At 36.6% G+C, this 22,626-nt stretch overlaps 1 protein-coding gene across 1 annotated transcript in view; it reads right to left on the bottom strand.

Annotated features, from left to right (window-relative positions):
- LOC117199012 (doublecortin domain-containing protein 1-like) overlaps nt 1–22,626 on the bottom strand; it is a 105,821-nt gene that overhangs the window by 64,076 nt on the left and 19,119 nt on the right. Inside the window, exons 2-3 of the mRNA XM_049713819.1 lie at nt 14,362–14,454; nt 6,513–6,683 (exon numbers count right to left, since the gene is read on the bottom strand). Of these exons, the coding sequence (XP_049569776.1) occupies nt 6,513–6,683; nt 14,362–14,454 (264 nt within the window). The remainder of the gene's footprint in view (nt 1–6,512; nt 6,684–14,361; nt 14,455–22,626) is intronic.

Here is a 22,626-nt window from a genome sequence, read left to right as displayed (position 1 = left end):
AAAGCACAGGAAAGGCCAGGAAGGTATTACAGATAAAAATTAGCATCTTTTCTGTTATCAACGAAATTAGCCCATTTTCTAAATACAAACAAGCCCGTAAACTAAAATGAAATTGTAGTAAAAAGCTGAGAAGACCTACACATTAGTTTTATTGTCTTCAAAAGGAGGTGTCATATTGTTCAAATTAAATAATCAGCCTTGGGCCAAAAAGGCGTTGCAGGCTTCTCTGCCTCTTCCCACTGTACCAAGCACAGTGCCTTGTAGACATATGTGTTTAATAATGTATGGGTTTATTGGACTATTCACTTAAATTTTTCTTTATTCTGTAATTGGAAGAATAAAAATTGTTAGATACATACTACCTAGAGGATGAACTAGATGCTGGACAAAGACATTCTTTAAAAGTAAATCTCTGAATTATCCCTTTTTAAAAACTTAAATTTCTATATGCTAGGAGAGAACACTATAACCAAGCAATATAAAAACAGAAATGCTAAAAAAATCTCCAAATCACGGCCCTCTGAATCTTGTTTTTATCCAGGTTACTAAATTCCACCATATTTCCCTTGCTCACAGCCAGAGTGGATTCATGTAAAGTTAGTGGACATTAAGCCTCAGGACCCTTAACTTGCTCTAGCTCCTGAGAATGCTAAAAGCTGAGAGTGCTGGAAGCTGTAAAGCATCAATAGGTGGGGAGGGGAAGCCAGGTAGTAATCAGAGTATTTCTATGTAAGAATGTCTGATAAGTTACCTTAAAACATCACGGAAGAAAGAATCTGAATCTCCAAGTCTCCATTAATTTGTTGTGATTTATTTTCTCATTCTAAATAAATAGTCACTTTCAGGCCTAATTTTAAAGAGGCTCCTCTCCCCCCAATTTTACAAGATCTAGGTCCCAGAGAAACTGGATCTGCCTCTACTGGCAGCAAATGGAAGATAACCCACAAAGCATCACTGACCAATTGTGCGTGAAAAGCACTACTAATTCCAGTAAAAGGACTTCCCTGTACCCATCTTCTGCTCATTCCCCTGTGCTTTCTCCCACCTACTCACACATCCCACACTCTTGCTCATCAATTGCCTGTCAGATCACCCACCTTCCTACTAGTTTTTCCACCCACCATCCCCTACAGATTTGCTAATAGCCTTTCCTATCAATCCTTTCTTTCCTGCTCTCCCAGGGAAACACTCACATTTCTGACAGCATCTCCATGGGGATGAAGAGGAAGAGGAGTTGCAGCGAAAGGACAGGACTGGGAAGGCAGAAGTCACTGAGCCATGGCTGTAGCAGATGTTCTCATAAGGCTGAGGGTGATGGCAGTGACAGGGGATATGGGGTAAGAGAAGGTTTGGAATAGTAAGAAATTGCTCCAAAAGCTTGTTACCTGAAGGGCTTCGTAAATTATGCCGCACATTGAGTGTGACCACTAAGGGTAAAAACAATAAGAAATCTCATCAACTTAAAAGGTGCTATGATGTGATGGAAAGAGAATGTACCAGAATACAAAAAAGTGTATGCTGGGGTTGTGACTACATATGAGTGCATATGGAAATGATATGCAAGGGTGAGAATGGTTATATAAGGAATAATGTGATTACGGGTGATATAACTTTTTCCTAAAATTCTTCTAATTTTGGTATGTTGTGTTTTCAATTTTTTTTTTTTTTAACAAGGAACTTTCCCATGGCAGGATGGAAACTGAAACTATTCTCGGTCTTTTGTCTTAATGTGTCTATTTAAACTGGATACTGTATTATGCAGAAATGGAACTGAGGCATTGTGGAACACAGAGCATGTCCTTTTAAGAGGTGATCTTCGGGCTTCCCTGGTGGCGCAGTGGTTGAGAGTTCGCCTGCCGATGCAGGGGACACGGGTTCGTGCCCTGGTCCGGGAAGATCCCACATGCCGCGGAGCGGCTGGGCCCGTGAGCCATGGCCGCTGGGCCTGTGCGTCCGGAGCCTGTGCTTCGCAAAGGGAGAGGCCACAACAGTGAGGGGCCCGCGTACCGCAATAAAAAAAAAAAAAGAGGTGATCTTCTAATATTAAGACCTAACCAAAAGCTGCTATTTTAAAATTATCAATGAGGGACTTCCCTGGCGGTCCAGTGGTAAGGAATCCACCTTCCAATGCAGGGGACACGGGTACGATCCCTGGTTAGGGAACTAAGATCCCACATGCCTCAGGGCAACTAAGCCCGCGTGCCACAACTACTGAGTTCGTGTGCCTCAACAAGACAGCCCGTGCGCCACAGCTACAGAGCCAGTGCACCCTGGAGCCCGCGGGCCACAACTAGAGAGGAAAAACCCACATGCCACAACTAGATAGAAGCCCACGCACCGCAACAAAGAACCCGCACGCCGCAAAGAAAGATCCTGCATGCCTCAACGAAGATCCCATGTGCAGCAACTAAGACCCGATGCAGCCAAATAAATAAATAAATAAAAGGGAAAAGAATTTTTAAAAAATAGATAAAATTATCAATGAAAGATATGATGAGGATGATAAGCTCAGTGAAAAAGTGAATGCAACCACACATAACATGAAAAAGCACCCCAGGGGACTTTTGGATCACACCCTGCCTACAGCCCCTAGTTGAACACCTAGAAGCTCTAGAAGATGATGACTACAATATATTATGTTTGGTTCTTGAAGCTGAGTCCTGGGCTCACATATGTATTCAACAGTGATACAAATCATCAAATAGAGAAAAGTAGAAAGATAATCATTCCAATTCACAGTTTTATCAAAATGAATAGAAAAGGGGAAAAATAGGTTTTATTGGAGCCATGCCTTTCAGTTATAAATGGAAAATGGATTGATTGATATATCATCTAACACTCTGCATAGCACACGCTACAAGGTGGGATAAAGTTGCTCATAACTACAAAAGTCACGGCCCTTGCCCACAGTGACTCAGAGGTAAGTGGGCTAGAGACAGTGCTCCAAAAAAGGGCAGTTCACTCACACTCCATGGAAACAGAGTTTGGCCAGGCTACTGATATGAACTGATTCTGGAATTAACAGAGGATGGTATGCTGCTGTGACCTATGCTCAATATCTCTCCAGTTGGAATTAGCAAGTTCTCCTCACCTAGAGAGTATGGAAAAACTCCTCAATTCTAAGAGACCTGCAATTCTGAATACTTAGGGTATACTTTGCTAATCCAGTTTTGTCTCTACTACCTAGCTATTTCAGATGTAAGAACTCGTTTAGAAAACTACAGATCTCTATATCTTTTCCAGCAGTCCAAACATCTGCTCCCAAAAATATGGGGGTTGGAGGGAAAGGAGAAAATGCATTACCATGAATAATACACAATAATTTATTTACAATGTTCCATTTAATTTTATATGAAAAACATGTCAGTCACTTTGGGCATCCAAGACCAACTTGCCTTTCTAGACTAATTACTGGAAAGTCCTATGTGCCCTGTGTTGTACACGACCCTGCCTTTGCCCACTCAGTGGCTATAGGTAGTTGAATTAATGTCAGGGACCTAGGTAAGGCTGGACTGACCCAAACAGATTCTCTCTTTAAATGGTTTGAACTAGGAGACACAAAGACTCTCGTCAGATGATGATGGCCATTTAAACCTAACAGTTAGGGAGAGCTAGGGGCCATAATTTTCCTCCATGTATGTACAAAGGAGTAAAAAGAGAAAGCCAGCTTGCAGAAAGAAATGAGAAATGAAAAAGCTCAGAAACATGAGGAGCAGAGAGACTATGGGGCTTCAGGAGAAAGAGATATGGAAAAGAAGTGACTTTCTTGTGAGAATCGGCTGTACTTCCTGGTTTTCATTTCTGTGAGATTCCTTTATGTTTTCAACAAACCCTCTTTTTATTTGAAATGCTTTGAGAGGGTTTGTGTTGCAGGTCACCAGAGAGTTTTGATGTAAACATGGGATTTATATCATAGAGCAGATGGGGAAAGAGGAAGCTCAAAAGAGGGGAGAAATAAAATGAAAGTTCCCTTGACCCCCAGGCCTGGCCAAGTGCGGACAGGGAAAGGCAAATGTGGGGCTCTGAAATGAAAGAAGTATGGTTTGCAGGAATCTTTGGTTTTGCTTTTGTTTGGCTTTTTTTCCTTTTTATTTTTTTATTGAATTATAGTTGACATACAACATTAGTTTCAGGTGTACAACATGGTGATTTGACATTTATATACATTATGAATTCATCACCATGATAAGTCTAGTGACCATCTGTCATCATACAAAGTGACTGCAAGGTAATTGACTATATTCCCTGTGCTATACATTACATCCCTGTAGCTTATTTATTTTATAACTGGAAGTTTGTACCTCTTAATCCCTTTCACCTATTCCGCCCAACCCCCCCCAACTCCCTCCCCTTTGGTAACCACCAGTTTGTTCTCTGTATTTATGAGTCTGTTTCTGTTTTGTTTGTTTGTTTTGTTTTATAGATTCCACATATAAGTGGAATATAGTATTTGTCTTTTACTATTTGTCATATAGTATTTATCTTTCTCTGTCTGACTTATTTCATTTAGCAAAATACCCTGTAGGTCCATCCACATTGTTGCAAATGGCAAGATTGCATTCTTTTTATGGCTAACATTCCATTGTGTATATATATATCCATTTGCCTATCAATGGATACCTAGGCTGCTTCCATATCTTGGCTAAATAATGCTGCAATGAACATAGGGGTGCATATATCTTTTCAAATAACTGTTTTCGTTTTCTTCAGATAAATGCCCAGAAGTGGAAGTGCTGAATTGTATGGTAGTTCTATTTTTAATTTTTTGAGGAACCTCCATACTGTTTTCCATAATGGCTGCACCAATTTACATTCCCAGCAACAGTGTTCGAGGGTTCCCTTTTCTCCACATCCTCACCAACACTTGTTTTTTGTTATATTTTTGATAACAGCCATTATCACAAGTGTGAGGTGATATCTCATTGTAGTTTTGATTTGCATTTCCCTGATGGCTAGTGATGCTAAGCATCTTTTCATGTATCTGTTGACTATCTTCCTTGGAAAAATACCTATTCAGGTCCTCTGCCCATTTTTTAACTGAATTGTTTGGGGGTTTTTTGATGTGTGATTTCTTTATATATTTTGGATATTAACTCCTTCTTAGACATATCATTTGCAAGCATCTTCTCCCATTCAGTATGTTTTTTCATTTTGTTGATGGTTTCCTTCGATGTGCAAAAGCTTTTTTGTTTGGGATAGCCCCATTTGTTTATTTTTGCTTTTGTTGCCCTTGCCTGAAGATCTCCAAAAAAATATACTGCTAAGACTAATGCCAAGGCAGCATACAAGAAGCATACTTCTTCTAGGAGTTTTATGGTTTCAGGTCTTACATTTAGGTGCAAAATGGCAGACTGGATCTGTAACCAAGTCAGAAATCTGAAAAAGAACAATGCTACTGGACTACAGGAACACTTGACCTTGATGTCTTGAACATCACTTCCTAAGCCTTTAGCTGAATAGCATAGACTATGAGAAATATATTATCGTGTTTACCTTGGAATTACACTTCCCCAAAGGTCAATTTTTACATGGTAACATTCTCATTAAAATGTAAACAAGGAATGCCATTAAAGAAATAAGTTATAGACAGAAAATATAATGTTTATAATGTTATTTGCAGAATAAGACTGAATATTAAGGGGAACTGTAGAGATAAAGGCTGATCAAAATACAATTACTTCGAATGTTATCACATTCAAATATGAACATAATCAAAAGGAAATGAAGAATTGTAGTTATGGTTCTTTAGATGGAAAAGAGCCATACTTTGAGTAATTCAATTTTACTAATTATAGTCTCTTGAAACATGAGATATGAGATTATAGAACAATCTTAATTTGACAGACTTAAACAAAAGTATTTAAACTCCCTAAGCTTTCAGTACCTAAACCACTTTAGCTGAGTATGAGTTTTTTTTTTTCTCTTCCAATGATGCAATAGCAAAGGGTAGTTTAGGACATTTAGCCATCTTGTCCTAACAAATAACCAATTCACCTTTTTTTCCCAGTATATTCTTACGTATTGATTTTACCAAGTGAACCCAGGCATCTGTCACACTTATCCAATACAGATCCTTTTCCTTGGCAATGTAGTTATAACATCAATCAGTCACCTGGCCTTTCACCTCTAATTCCTATTGCCACTGTCTGTCAATTATTAAAGCTTGTCCGTTTCTCCAAATAAGTTATTTTTAAAAACTGAAATACACAGTGACTCCTGTGAAAAATATATGTTTCTTAGAAAAGCATGTAAATGTTCATGATTAATTTCTTCATTAAAATTACTTTTCTGGGTTGAAAACTAAAGTTTATAAACCCATATTTCAAAGACTTCTAGATATTTTCTTTTAGAACATATTCCCTGAATGGTAGTATTAGCACTTGTAATCCAAACTCCAGTTTGAGGAAGACAACACAAAAAGAAATCCAAGCTGAGTGGCATTATTACAAGGGTCTTCAAATGGAGCAGTTGTCTCTGGTTGAACCCATTGAGAGTCACAGAATGACACCCACCTTGAGCTGCAGGCCTCCTGGGATAAGAGTGTTTGCTGGAAGGCTTTTAATGTGTTCGTAGACATAAGAGGAGAATTGCTCCTGCTCAGCCTGTAATTGGGGGCCAAGTTTAGAGAGATGACCTCTGTTGCTTTTGATAGCTGTCTGCAATTCATCAATCAGCCTGTTCACCTGGAGGGGTTAAATTACAAGAGTTGTTAGCAAGAAGTAATTGTTGATGTCACACCTATTAGATTTTTGAGTACTTAGTTTGATGTGGGGAAGATGACTTCAATATAAGAATCTGAGTATAGATCTATGTTCAAGTAAAGCGAATAGGCGATATATACATTCCTTCATCAACAAATTTTATTTATGGGAAAATTTCTAACTTTGTACTTCAGTAATAGGGAATAGGTACCCATTTACAACTGCTGAATAAAAATTGTCTCTAGATACAAAAAGAACCATATACATTGACAAGTTTGCCAAGGACTTTTAAACTGCTTAACAGAATAAGACCTCTCTAAAACTTTAAGTAATCCAATATATGCGCCAATGACAATATTTAATTCTATTACATGTACCTTCCTTTTAAGAATATTTTATTTTACCATCTGTATGTTACCTTTAAAATTTGTAATATGTATATTAAATTCATTAACATTTTGTGGCCTTTTAAATGAATCAGTCTGTTCTCTTCATTCCAAATACTTTAAAATATAATTTTCCAAATTTCATAAATACAATTTTTCAAAATATCCATACCTCAAAGACAATGCTCTATTCTAGACAATATTTTGAATATATACAAATTTCTGAATAATGCATAGAATTTTTCCAGAAACAGCAAAGGCTTAGAAACATGTACCTTTTATATTTAAATTTATGGATTTCTAATCAGAATATTTAAGAGACATATGAACTTGACTTACAGGTTATTAGTAAGACATACTGAAGACTCAAAAATAGTAAGTTAATATTTTAACCCTTATAGTTTACAAATTAAAAATCATTACAATTCTTTGACCCTTCACTGTGTTATATAAACTTATATTCTCTCTAATAGATTGGATTCTTACATAAACACTGGTCGATATATGGTAGTGACTAAAAGAGATGAAAAGCAGGAATTCTCTTTATCCATGATCTTTAAAGTGATCAAATTAGACCCATCCTAGAATTATGAATGACTGTGAACAGGGCATGGATTTTTGAAATCTTGGGTTAAAATGCTGGCTCTTTCATTTACTGACTGAGAGGCTTTGAACAGGTAATAAAAAAACCTCATTCACAAATGAAGAATAATACTGACCTTACCATGTTAAGAATTAAATTAGATTAAAGAATGGACAGCACAATGGCTAACCTATAATGTCGCATGTACATGGTGTATTATTACAGTGTTTTCATTTTTAAATAGAGTAGTTTTCTGCAAATCAAGTTTTAATTGTTTTTCTTGGCCTGTCTTTCCTATTCCTACCATTATGTCACATGAAGAAGATAAAAATTTGAAACTAATTGCTACATAGATTCTCAACCTCACTTCAGTGTCCACAGATAAAATGCAAACTCCTTCTCCAAGAGTCTCCCATGTAATGACAGCTCATTGTCTTTCTATCTCTCTCAGCTGAAAATATGGTATTTGCCCCTACCAACTCTGATGTTAAATCTATGATTTCTATCCCTTCCACAGAGGATTTCAGGGAAGGCAATGAAAGTAAGTTTGTACTATTATACATATGACTTGAATATTTACTTTTCTACTTTACCTAGTTAATTTGAAATATATATATAATATTATGTGTATATATATATATATATATATATATTACTTCAACTATATTTAGCTTTTCCCAAGAACTTTAGAAGCATTATATGCATATAAAGCTAATTTAAATGATTCCTATTTTTCTTTGGTGTCCCATATCTTTCTTATTTGTCCCTATGTGATCAATCATATACTTTCTTTTAAACAATGCTTTTTTCTAAACAAAGAACTGGCAAACTTCTTCTCTATAAGAGCCAGATAATATTTTCAGCTTTGTGAGTTATAATGTCTCCATCAAAACCATTCGACCCTGCAGTTGTACTTTGTAAGCAGCTGCAGACAATATGTAAACAAATGGACAAGGCTGTGTTCCAATAAAACTTTATTTAGAAAAACAAGCAATGGGCTAGTTTTGGCCCCAGGGCTTCAGTTTATCAACCGTTCTTCTAAACACATATATTTCCTCTCCTTCCTTTCTTTTCTTATAAGTAATACTCTGGCCAAGGCTTCATCTCCTCATCCCCTCCTGCTACTGGTATTACCAATACACCTACTGAGTGGCCTCCCTGTCCCTAGTCTCTCCCCCTGTAATCCATCCTGTCATCTCCACCTAATTAATCTACCTCCAATAGTATAAATAAACCTTCAAGTAGCTCCCCCACCCACTGCATTCCTCATCTTGCTATTCAAGATTCAAGACCTTTTCTTACTTTCTAGAACAAATGTCTATGCTTTCCACAGTACAGTTAACCCTATAAGAAAGTCATAAAGCTTAAAATATGGCAATGATGGATGATTCAATATTAGTCAATGTTTTTCATCCTTATCTTTACATACTACCTTTTAGCAGTATTATCCTCAAAGACGATGGATAATAGTATATTCTACATACCAAAGCTAGAGACCAAAGCAGACCAAGTAACTTGCTCTTATAGGTATGTGACAAAATTAAAATCTAATATCCAAAGGCCTGAAATAGAAAGAGTCTACTTCTGGAAAGCACCGATCCTCTCTGAACCTATACCCAGCATCATTTGATTCAAGAAGATATAATTTTACATAGTCTTTAAAATATACTAAGTATCATGCAATGTGTTTTGTTAGTCAATAATACTGCTCTCTTTAATTTTATGTACTGTACCTAGTGCTACAGCAAGCCACCAAAAAAAAAAAAGGACGAATTTCAGGCTTTGATTTGAGAGCATCTTTATACGACTTGTTTTACTGTCACAATCCATAGCCTTTCACTGATAGGGAATTTCATGTGACATCAGAAATCAACCATACAATTGATGATGTCATTTGCATTCTAAAGGGCTATTGGTTAAAACCTTAAAAGTTTCATTTCCCATAAATTCTTCGTTGCTTCAAAAAATTTCTCTATCATTTTTGCCATTTTCCTTGGCCCCATGATTATCTGTTAATGTATGTGAAGCATAATTATAGCAATCATGGCCTGTATTTTTAATAACTTAAAACTATCAAATAAGATGCCCTAGTAAAGATTAACTTATATCTTAAACATAGGAGAAAATATATCAAGAATCCTGCCACTGACGTTTTGATAAAGTTTCCAACCAATTTTCCTCAAACTTTGTTACTTTAAAAATTCATAAGGAGATAACCAACAAGGTCCTACTGTATAGCACAGGGAACTCTACTCAATATCTTGTAATAACCTTTAGGGGAAAAGAATATGAAAAAGAATATATATATATATATGTATATGACTGAATCACTTTGTTGTACACCTGAAATTAACACAACATTGTAAATCAACTATACTTCAATTTAAAAAAAATGCTTTTTAAAATTGGAAAAAAAATTTCATAAGGTCTTTTATTCTCAAAGTGCTCCATTTTACGTGTTACCCTGAAAGATAATGCTATGCATGAAATAACTCATATACCAAAATCAGATAGGTAAAACAATACTCCTGAATTATATTACATGATACGATTTTTTTTTTCCAATCACAGATGTTGCTAAAAGGGGGGAAAATGTTCTTTAAAATTCTTCATCATGAACCTTTTTTTCCTGCAAATCCTTTTTTTTTTTCCTCTCTACAAAGGCAATGTGAATGGGGGCAAAAGAAGACAAAACTTGACCTTTTGTGATCCCAGCATTAATGGGTCTGTTCATAATTCAATCTATGTGTGTGTGGGAGCATCCATGTGGAAACATAGAGGCCTGAGAGACATAAAGCCTTTCCCTTTAAACATTATCTGACCCTATCAGTCCCATTCACAAAAGAAGGCTTACGTATGCATATGTTGAAAAAATGCACCATCTCATTGTGCAGCCGAAAGCCTACACATTCTACTCTTCATTCTCTGTAGAAATGCAGCACGGAAGTGACACTTGTACAGAATTTGGGAGAGTGACAAATGAGCAGAAGGTAGCAAAAAAAAAAAAAAAAAAAAAGAGTATTCTGGTGAGGAAAAAACCCAAACTTCTGAAAGAATGCAAATGCACACCTGTCTATAAACATATACATAGGCTTTTTTGCATAAGATGTAGGGCATTTTGGTCATTCATGCAACCCTTGAATTTAGTTGAATTCTCAAGATGATTTAGAGTAAACAAAATATTGTTCTGTTTATAATCATTCTAAAATGTATACCTATCAAAGTTGTACACTCTGAACCATACATTGTGAATACTGTACTTTATCTATTATGAATGACTCTTTGAAGAGCTCCTGGTTTTTCTAGTGATGAGTTCAGCTGTTGGCCTGAATGCTATGTGGCCTGGAGTCCATATATGTTAGGGAGGAGACTCCAGAGCACTTTATACTGAATTGCCACTTGAAATCAGCACAAAGGGTGGCAGCCTCCACGCTAGGAACATCATCTTGGCATGCAGCATATGGGACAGTCTCGAAGCCGGGTCAGTGCTTAAACTTAAGACCAAGACACTTTCTAATTTACAGCATAGTTAAGAAGAACCAGAAAGGGGACAGGGAGATAAAAATGGGTGTTTTAAACTCCCTAAAGTCTCTTACTTGGTTCAGGCCCAAGGGTACAATGTTTTTCAGGTTAAGAAGTGAACATAATCAGACTTGACAAATGAAGGCTAGAAAAGACATAGGAATCTGTGAGCAAAATTAAGTATCTTTTAATCTTAAAATTAAGGATGAGCTGCAGTGTAACCACAGGAAAACTGAAATACCATCTCGTATTCCAATCACTTCCACTACTCCCAACTTTCTAATAGATTTCCAGACCCCTTCTGAGATGGAAGTTATTTTGGAAGATCTATATTGTTTCCAGCCAGGGGTCACTTATGTGCTGCCTTTAGGCCTATTTGAGTCCAACATCCCCATCAACTCATGGGGGAAGGGGTGATTGAAAATAGAGACATTTAAAAACATCTTTATAACTCATCTGGCAAGAGGGGTATGATGATGGCAATAAGGATGATGTCAAGTATACTTTTGGAGGAAGCAATAAGAATGCACTTCACAGACCTCTGGCTACAGGAGCATAATTGACCAAGGGTCCAAGCTATTATGCTCTTACACCCATCACCAGGTTGGCACCAATGTCCAAGGATACTAAAGCAGGTCCAACCCAGGGAGTCACAAGACTCCTCTGATGGACAACTTTGACTCAAGGATACGCCAGCAGCTTTGCCAAACCCTCCTTAGACTGCACAACAGTCTAGGATACTTCCACCCAGTCTTCCCTTCCTCTCTCCTTCACTCATGTTCAAGCCTGCATTTCAGTCTGACAGGTCTCCCAGCCTTACCTAGAGCTCTCCCCATTTTCTCTCATGGCATTTCTTCTATTAAAATCCATACACATTAAAAAAAATTCGATCCTGGTGTCAACTTTTCAGAGAATCTGGAATAACACACTTTTAAACTGACAAAAAAATTACACACAGATTTCTAGTAGACCATTCCTAAAAAGCTTGATACAGTTCAACATATACCATCACATCGAAGTAGTCTCGTGATGCATACGTTATTATTATTCCCAGTTTTCATGTGGAAAAATTACATGAAATAAAATAAGATTTTAAGATAAAAATACAGACAGCAGATACCTAAATCTAAATCTCAGATTTCACGATGTTTACTTAAGGTTTTGAAATATGTCTAGAAATATAGTATTTTGTAAAAAAAACTGTGGGCAAAATTAAATGTTGGAGTAATCTCCCCATCCCCATATTTTTCATTTCTTTTTACCATCATGATTTCACATCTCTGTATATGAATTAGGCACAAAACTTGATGTCACTGACTTACACATCAAAATTAATAAATCACTTTCAAATTAATGATATAAAAATTATTCTCATAGTGTATGGAATATATTTAAAGGTTCTTACACACACACATTCACACCCACACACACAATCAATATTCCCTTCACTGTGTGATTTTTGAAGCAAACAAAAGGCATTTGGAGTCAGCTGATCAAGCAAATATGTGACCAAATAAGGCCCTTTGCAGGAGAAAAAGTGATGTATATAGGTACTAAAGAAACATTAAGATGATAATAAAGGAGTACCAAATAAGCATTAACACTGTTGGATTTTCCAGAAAAAATAATTTTCATTTCCAGCTTTGGTAAGAAGGTGGCATTAAAAATGATATTTTTAGCATAATGATCATTTTCCTGGGCCACTTCAAGTTTCCAGTTCCATTGAAATTATAGTTTTGCATAAAATATCAACAAGCAAAATAATTACAATATTTAAAATGCAGAAAATAGTTCATCTATTCATTCTTTTAGATTATTTCTATTTGTTCTCTAATAATAATTTGTTATTATAGATACAATTTTAATTATACTAATTCAACTAGAGATTTTTATTTACATTTCCTGAAGTTGATGATATCAAGATATATGATAGATTCATTTTAAACTTACTGTGAAAATGTAATAAACTGTGATAAACAACATTTTTCAATTGGATAGAGGACAATATTTTTTAAATCTAGAACCAACAACCTAGTTTTTAACTTGTTAATATTAAGTGGAATGAGTCAGAACTATAATTTAAAAGTATACAATTGTTATTTGTTATATCTTAGAAAAATTCAAGTTGAATTTTTCTTATGAAATATTTCCTACTGAGATTACCAATCAATGTTTATAATATAATCTTTAATACTGCACATATATAAGCCCCAAATATTAAGGTAGTCTCTAACTTAAAGAATTGAATTCACTCAGGAAAATCTGATGCATTATACTTGTTCATCTATTGTAAAATACATAGTTAGCAAAGGAGATGCAATTACCATGATAAGAAAATATTAAAACCCTAAAGCTTGGATAGATTTCCTTGCCAAAATGTCAAAAGAGAATTATATGAAAGTTTAATTTTTAAATATTCATGCTATCTTATTCTTTGAAGTTGCTTATAGATTTTATTTACTGACAGTAGTACATGGAAATTAGCAAATTCATGATCTTTCCTCAGAAAGATTAAATGCTTTTGCATTCCAGGAAACTACATGAAAATCATTTTTCCCTTTTGTCTAACACCAATTTTGTATTATTATTTCATTTATGGAATATGCTGTCAACTTCACAGCATGAGCTTTGGAGAGAAGAAGCCTTGCGTTAATAGTCCTTCTTTACAATATTGTCTACAGAATCTTATGATTAGTTCACTTAGGCTTGACATTTATAAACTACAGTTTTTCCTTGATAAGAGGTAACATTGCTAGCATTTCTAAAATTCAGAAAGATAATTCTATTCCTAGAAAGTCAGAAAATAAAAATAAGATTTTATTATTTGTTCAAAGTTCAATAAAATTTTAATGTTTTTCCTATGTTAGCATAGTCCATAATTTCTAGATTCCAGTTGCATGTAATAATTTCCTAATTTAGGAAATTTATGAGGAAGTATTCATAAGTAGTTTTCAGAAAATTATAATATGATTTATTCTTTCAAGCATATAACTATTTTTCAAGCTGCCTATATCAATACAATGATTTCCAGTTCTGACCAGTTTTTTTCATTATGTTTTATCAGATAACCAAAGTTGGTTCACTACCAAATCAAAGTAAAATCTGCCTTAATTTTAAAATTAGTATTTATTGTAGCTTTACAATACAATTTAAAAAGTAAGTTCCTTACTTCTTCTTGTGCCTTATGGTGTTCCTTTGCTGTCATTGAAAGAATGACTTTTTCGGTAATTTTCCCTTTCTGTTCATCCACAGCCAGGTTCAACTAGAGAAATAAATAAATAAGTAAATGACATGAAAATAGGCACCTATTGACACCTAATAGCAATGTTTATTCAAACAACTAATTTAGCATAATCATGGAAGGTGATTTCAAATGAATTTGGCCCATGCGTATGTGAAAATGAATTCCATTTAAATAAGTCGAAATGTTTTTATATTTAAAACATTTAACACTATTTTTCACTTCCACTTTTATTGTTTTTAAGCTTACTAAAATATGATTTGGGAAGGGGTCCTAAATTGCAGACATTTGACACTGATGAGTACCTTTTAAAAGCATTTTGTCAAAATTAACATAGCAAAATTTTTTAAAATTAGGCTGATATTCCTATTCAAATCTTTCATTGTCAGTAGGGAATAAATTGGCTGCTGTTATGTCAGGATAAGAATTCAAGGAAATAAACCGAAAGCAAATGTCAATTCACTGTCGAATGGTTCAAAATGATTCACAATATTTCACAACAAAGAATAAGTTTTACCTTAAATACCTGAATGGTTACTTCCAACCTGCTCCATGAACAGAGCCAGACAGAGGTCTTCTACTACTGCTGTAAACCCATGTTATAAAAGGGTGAATGTGGCTCATTCTATATTTCTTTATAAACAATCCCCACCAAAACAAAATGCTATTTTCAAAAAAAGGAAAAAGCTAAACTCACACAGTAATATTCACTCAGCAGATTGGTATTAATAGGAAGAAAGAAAGTAACAGCCTGATACAGAACCTTCTGAACTGGAATATTTAACAATTCTTAGGCAATGGACGTGCCACGTAGTATCCCCTTATTGAAGATTAAGAATGAATAAGGACCATGTTTTTTGTTTTGTTTCTTTTGTTAATGCTGTTGTTATTTTAAATAGGCTTTCTCAATTGTATGCCTGGCAAATCATGTTTGAGTTAACATGAATCTCTAATCTATACCCTGCCTGAAGACCCACTCCTATACTTGGGATAGAATGGGAGTGGGGGTCAACAATATAACCTCCTCAATCTACCTATTCTTATATACTATAAGAATAGTATCAAACCTGTGAAGTCTTCATCTACTCATATGTGACACAGCTCAGTTTATCAGAGATCCTGTTTTGGGAGAGGAGAAAAGTCTAAGGAATCCTTAGGTGATCCTAATGATCAACTTAGATAAGGAGTTGACAAACATTTCTATAAGAACCAGATAGTAAATATTTAGGCTTGGGGAAAAGGGGGACAGACAAGTCTCTTTTGCAATTACTCAACTCTGCCCCCATAGCATGAAATAGAAAATACATAAACAAATGAGCGTGGCTATGTTCCAACAGAACTTAAAAAACAAAAAAGAGGCAGACTGAATTTGGACAGCAGGAAATGTTTGCAAATGTTTGCCTGTCCTAGACAGAGAACCACTGAAAACAAGTTTTAAAAAAAAAAAAAAAAAACATGTGATATACGTGATGACTACAGGTATAATGCTATATGGTATATTTGAAAGTTTGTTAAGACAGCAGATCCTAAGAGTTCACCAAAAAAAACCCATTTTTTTAAACCATATGAAATGGTGGATGTTAACTAAGCTTACTGTGGTAATCATTTCACAATATATAAAAGTAAAGTCAAAAAATAATTTAAAAATTAAAAAAAAAAAGTCAAGTCTGCTATTCACCTTAAACTTACACAGGGCCATATGTTAATTATATCTCAATAAAAACTGGGAAAAATCATCATGTGAAGCTATTCTTAGAATCAATCTCCCCAAGAAATATTTTTTCCTGTGCTAAAGTAATACAGAAAATGTTAATATTATAAAATGTCAAATATCAAACTCAACTTCCACACAAGGAAGCCTATGTGTAAACTGTGGCACAACATACTTGTGTCAAGTCTCTATGATTATTTCTTTATCAGGGGAGTCTCATTTATCAGGGAGGATATGTGAAGGAGAGTGACTGGGGAATATTCACCAAGGTCATCTTTTCTTCACAAAGTTAATTTCCAAATGCAAAAACATTCAGAGCAGATCTTTTTTGAAAGGAAGCAAAACAGAACAAAAACAGAGCTATAAAACTCTTTGGTGCCACTGCAGTAGGTCCGATTCAATGTGGTCTCCCAGGACCATGACATGTAGAACTGCTTCCAAGTAACTCTTTAAAAGGTAGGAATTCTTTACCTATAAAACCACTACAGTTGGAAAAATCACCTCATTCTAACACTCAACTTCTAGCACTATCCTAATCTACATAAGCTGAGGGAAAAACATATCAACACTGAAAAGCATTATATGCATAGTACCAAATAGAGAACCCAGTAAGATATTGAAAAATAAATTGTCAACAAAACTAAGGATACATACATGGGGCCTTTTCTGAAAACAGCCTAGACATTCAAAAAGAGAGATATCTTAATACAATCATTTAGAGGAAATTATTGAAAGTAAAAAGTCAAATTAAGAGAACGCATTTTCACTTTGAGGTATTAATAATATGCAGTGCAAACAGCATCTCTCCCTCAAATTCCAGACACAATAACAACAGTAAGATTCTTCTCTCCTGTCACTTTGGAAGAGAACATCCTGTTTCTTCATTAAGATAAAACTAGATGCTTTTGATTTGCTGTTCTTAAAATATATGAAATAATTTTTTGTCAATGGGCTTGAAATTTCTGAGGCTAATTTTCATGTATAAAGAGGTAGACACTTCAAATTAAAAATCAAAACAAACAGGAAGGATGAACCTTGAGGGCATTATCCTAAGTGAAAAAAGTCAGATGGAGAAAGATAAATAGCACATGATCTCACTTACATATGGAATCTTAAAAAAGAAAAAAAGCTCATAGATACAGAGAACACTGGTGGTTGCCAGAGGTGGAATGGGGGTTGAAAGGTGGGCAAAATGGATGAAGGAAGTCAAAAGGTACAAACTTTCAGTTATAAAATAAGTAAGTCATGGGGATGTAATGTACAGCATAGTGACTATAGTTAATAATAGTGGATTGCGTATATGAAACTTGCTAAGAGAGTAGATCTTAAAAGTTCTCATCACAAGGAAAAAGTCTGTAACTATGTATAGTGAGGAATGTTAACTAGACATTGCAGTGATATTTCTCAATATACCTCAATAAAAAAACAGAAAGATGGCTAAAATTTGTATATAACTATGAAAAGCCAAATCTCTACCAAACAGGGGAGTGGAAAATCAAGTTGCTTATTTCTAACTACATCATGCCCTTTTAAAATGTGAGAAAACACCCCAAATATTTGTGATACACATCAAAACTTACCAAGCTAAATAGGAAGGTTTAATTCACCATTTTCGCCAGAGCTTGCTGCTAAGAGTTTAAAAATACGTAAGTAACAAACACTGGCTATCCTAAAGTAGGTTAAAGTTGGCACATTCAATATTAATGGTAACCAGAAAAAAACAGACAAGAGACTACTCAAAGACAGTAGCAGATATGGAAGAAACAAGGAACACAATGGCTCTGTCAAAGAAAAATGAACAAAATGATTCAAGACAATGGTCTGGTTAGAGAAACAAGATTAAAAAGGAGTAAGTTCACCTCAAACAATTTGTTTAGGAATTAAGAAAAGAAATCCACAAAAGTATACCTGAAACAACAGATTCCAATGAAATGATTTCTAGTGGTTGTTACCTTTTAGACTATATTTTACATAAAACTATTAATGCTAACATAGCAGACATTATACTTTCTCTAAAGCCCTAAAGGGTCATAGATTACTAATGTATATATAGTTTTATACAAAACATATGGCCCATTGTGACTATAATAGAAAGTACTCTTAATTTTGAGGAATTCTTCAAACATTTGCTGGCTCAGGAAAGCTCTACTATGGACATCCTAGAGAGGAAAACAGGCTCAAAACCTCCTGCTGGAGAAATACAGACAGAACAGCAGTAATCTCATTTTATGGTATCATTAACATTATATGGCTTTTCTGTCCTGTTTTTTTAACTCCCCAGAAAAAATATTTTAAGGCATATTTATGAAAATCATAAAGACTAATTGTGTAAAAAATTTAACATGACATTAAGATAAAATAAAATCTATTTTATAGGAGAAAATAACTCTAAAGTAAATGCTAGAGTCTAGTTATTAATATTTTTAGAAAAGCTACAGTAATCAAACACTGGTATGTTCTATCTAATTCATATTGACATTCCAGATAGGTACCAGCCAAAGAGGGAAGAGTCTATTAGTCTAACCAAACTGTCAGTGCTCTGAACTGTAGTTCTGCATGCAGTTTTCTCTGTATTCTCCAGAAAAGCAGTTAAAGATTTAAATGTGAAGCATATGATATGTGTTGTGTATAATGTTCTTAATAAAGCAACATAACCCAAGAAGAAAACTGAATCTATCTTTCTATCAAAAATCTTTTTGACCAGTAAATATTGATCTATTAATAAATTATTTGATCCATATTTTACATGCAGATCAATACAGGCAATACAGTTTAGCATAAACAACAGGACAATCAGCCTTCATATATATTGACAAGTTTCCCAATGGTCTGTTAATATACAAAAGACTGGGACAAATTACTTATTTATATATACAAAACATGGTTATAAAGACCAGCTGCAGGTATTTTTTTGAAAAGTGCATTTTAATAAGGTCCTATTCAGTTAGGGAACAAATGGGGAAGAAGTAGTTTGCACTACAGAGTTTAGCGCGAGAGCTTTCTCTTTTTCTAACCACGAAATCAATCATTTGTCCAGACTGTGGGAGTCAGAGTTAGTTACTGAAAAGAGCTCCGTACATAAACAAGTCAATAACTCATTGTGTGTTATTGTCGAGCTGAAGAAGTCGGCTTTCAAAAAGCTGCCCCTGCTTCTCTCAGAATGAATGTCACTGTATTCAGAGACTGGGAGAGAGTCCTTTGTTTCCAGCCATTGCTGGCTGCCATTTATGTATGGGAACAGGAGGTGGCTGCTAGGAGTGCGGGGGAAGACACTACTTGGTATCACGGATGTCCAGAAAAAAACTCTGAATTTTGTCAACCTAAATAATTTGTGCGTGGAAATGCATTAATGGAATTGTTCAAAAGTGGCCACACACACAAAAATTGGTAAAGGAATTAAATGATAATGAGTCTTTATCATATTAAATTGGATCAGGCTGATATTTTTGGTTCCCTACCTGTCAACAAAGATGAAACCAAAATATAGGCAATGGTTTGAAAAGTTCAAATGTACAAAATCAAACTGATAAACAGGTCAACATGTCAAATCAATGCTATCCGTTCCTGCCATAAATATTAAAGGTGGGAGAGGCGGAAGATGGCGGAAGAGTAAGACGCGGGGACCAGCTTCCTCCCCACAGATACATCAGAAATACATCTACACGTGGAACAACTCCTACAGAACACCTACTGAACGCTGGCAGAAGACTTCAGACCTCCCAAGAGGCAAGAAACTCCTCACGTACCTGGGTAGGGCAAAAGAAAAAAGAATAAACAGAGACAAAAGAATACGGACGGGACCTGCACCAGTGGGAGGGAGCCGTGAAGGAGGAAAGGTTTTCACACACTAGAAGCCCCTTCGCAGGCAGAGACTGCGGGTGGTGGAGGGGGGAAGCTTCAGAGCCGCGGAGGAGAGCACAGCAACAGGGGTGCAGAGGGCAAAGCGCAGAGATTCCCGCACAGAGGATCGGTGCCGACCAGCACTCACCAGTCCGAGGCTTGTCTGCTCACCCGCCGGGGCGGGCGGGGCTGGCAGCTGAGGCTTGGGATTCGGGTCGGAGCGCCGGGAGAGGACTGGGGTTGGCGGTGTGAACACAGCCTGCAGGGGGTTACTGCGCCACGGCTAGCCGGGAGGGAGTCTGGGAAAAAGTCTGGACCTGCCGAAGAGGCAAGAGACGTTTTCTTCCCTCTGTTCCTGCTGCGCGAGGAGAGGGCGCTGCTTAAAGGAGCTCCAGAGACGGGCGCGAGCCGCGGCTAAAAGCGCGGACCCCAGAGACGGGCATGAGACGCTAAGGCTGCTGCTGCCGCCGCCAAGAAGCCTGTGTGCGAGCACAGGTCACTCTCCACACCTCCCTCCGGGGAGCCTGTGCAGCCCGCCACTGCCAGGGTCCCGGGATCCAGGAACAGCTTCCCCGGGAGAAGGCACGGCATGCCTCAGGCTGGTGCAACGTCATGCCGGCCTCTGCCGCCGCAGGCTCGCCGCGCACTACGTGCCCTTCCCTTACCCCCGGCCTGAGTGAGCCGGAGCCCCCGAATCAGCGGCTCCTTTAACCCCGTCCTGTCTGAGCGAAGAACAGACGCCCTCTGGCGACCTACACGCAGAGGTGGGGCCAAATCCAAAGCTGAACCCCGGGAGCTGTGCGAACAAAGCAGAGAAAGGGAAATCTCTCCCAGCAGCCTCAGGAGCAGCGGATTAAATCTGCCCAATCAACTTGATGTACCCTGCATCTGTGGAATACCTGAATAGACAACGAATCATCCCAAATTGAGGAGGTGGACTTTGACAGCAAGATTTATTATTTTTTCCCCTTTTCCTCTTTTTGTGTGTATGTGTATGCTTCTGTGTGAGATTTTTTCTGTATAGCTTTGCTTTCACCATTTGTCCTAGGGTTCTATCCGTCTGTTTTTTGTGTTGTTGTTTTTTTACTTAAAAAATTTTTTTAAAAATAATTATTCTTTTATTTTAATAACTTTATTTTATTTTACCTTTATTTTATTTTATCCTCTTTCTTTCTTTCTACTTTTTCTAACTTTTATTCTGAGCCGTGTGGATGAAAGGCTCTTGGTGCTCCAGCCAGGAGTCAGGGCTGTGCCTCTGAGGTGGGAGAGCCAGCTTCAGGACACTGGTCCACAAGAGACCTCCCAGCTCCACGTAATATCAAACGGCGAAAATCTCCAAGAGATCTCCATCTCAACTCCAACACCCAGCTTCACTCAACGACCAGCAAGCTACAGTGCTGGACACCCTATACCAAACAACTAGCAAGACAGGAACACAATCCCACCCATTAGCAGAGAGGCTGCCTAAAATCATAATAAGTCCACAGACACCACAAAACACACCACCAGATGTGGACCTGCCCACCAGAAAGACAAGATCCAGCCTCATCCACCAGAACACAGGCACTAGTCCCCTCCACCAGGAAGCCTACACAACCCACTGAACCAACTTTAGCCACTGGGGACAGACACAAAAAACAACGGGAACTATGAACTTGCAGCCTGCAAAAAGGAGACCCCAAACACAGTAAGGTAAGCAAAATGAGAAGACAGAAAAACACACAGCAGATGAAGGAGCAAGATAAAAACCCACCAGACCAAACAAATGAAGAGGAAATAGGCAGTCTACCTGAAAAAGAATTCAGAATAATGATAGTAAAGATGATCCAAAATCTTGGAAAAAGAATAGAGAAAAGGCAAGAAACATTTACCAAGGACCTAGAAGAACTAAAGATGAAACAAGCAATGATGAACAACACAATAAATGAAATTAAAAATACTCTAGAAGGGATCAATAGCAGAATAACTGAGGCAGAAGAACGGATGGATAAGTGACCTGGAAGATAAAATAGTGGAAAGAACTACTGCAGAGCAGAATAAAGAAAAAAGAATGAAAAGAACTGAGGACAGTCTCAGAGACCTCTTGGACAACATTAAATGCACCAACATTCAAATTATACGGGTTCCAGAAGAAGAAGAGAAAAAGAAAGGGACTGAGAAAATATTTGAAGAGATTATAGTTGAAAACTTCCCTAATATGGGAAAGGAAATAGTTAATCAAGTCCAGGAAGCACAGAGACTCCCATACAGGATAAATCCAAGGAGGAACACGCCAAGACACATATTAATTAAACTGTCAAAAGTTAAATACAAAGAAAACATATTAAAAGCAACAAGGGAAAAACAAATAACACACAAGGGAATCCCCATAAGGTTAACAGCTGATCTTTCAGTAGAAACTCTGCAAGCCAGAAGGGACTGGCAGGACATATTTAAAGTGATGAAGGAGAAAAACCTTCAACCAAGATTACTCTACCCAGCAAGGATCTCATTCAGATTTGATGGAGAAATTAAAACCTTTACAGACAAGCAAAAGCTGAGAGAGTTCGGCACCACCAAACCAGCTTTACAACAAATGCTAAAGGATCTTCTCTAGGCAAGAAACACAAGAGAAGGAAAAGACCCATAATAACAAACCCAAA

The sequence above is a fragment of the Orcinus orca genome, chromosome 8, assembly GCF_937001465.1.
Source record: "Orcinus orca chromosome 8, mOrcOrc1.1, whole genome shotgun sequence".
NCBI classification, from domain to species: domain Eukaryota; kingdom Metazoa; phylum Chordata; class Mammalia; order Artiodactyla; family Delphinidae; genus Orcinus; species Orcinus orca.
The sequence above is the reverse complement of the archived record's forward strand: the minus strand, read 5'-3'. Positions and strand labels throughout refer to the sequence as shown.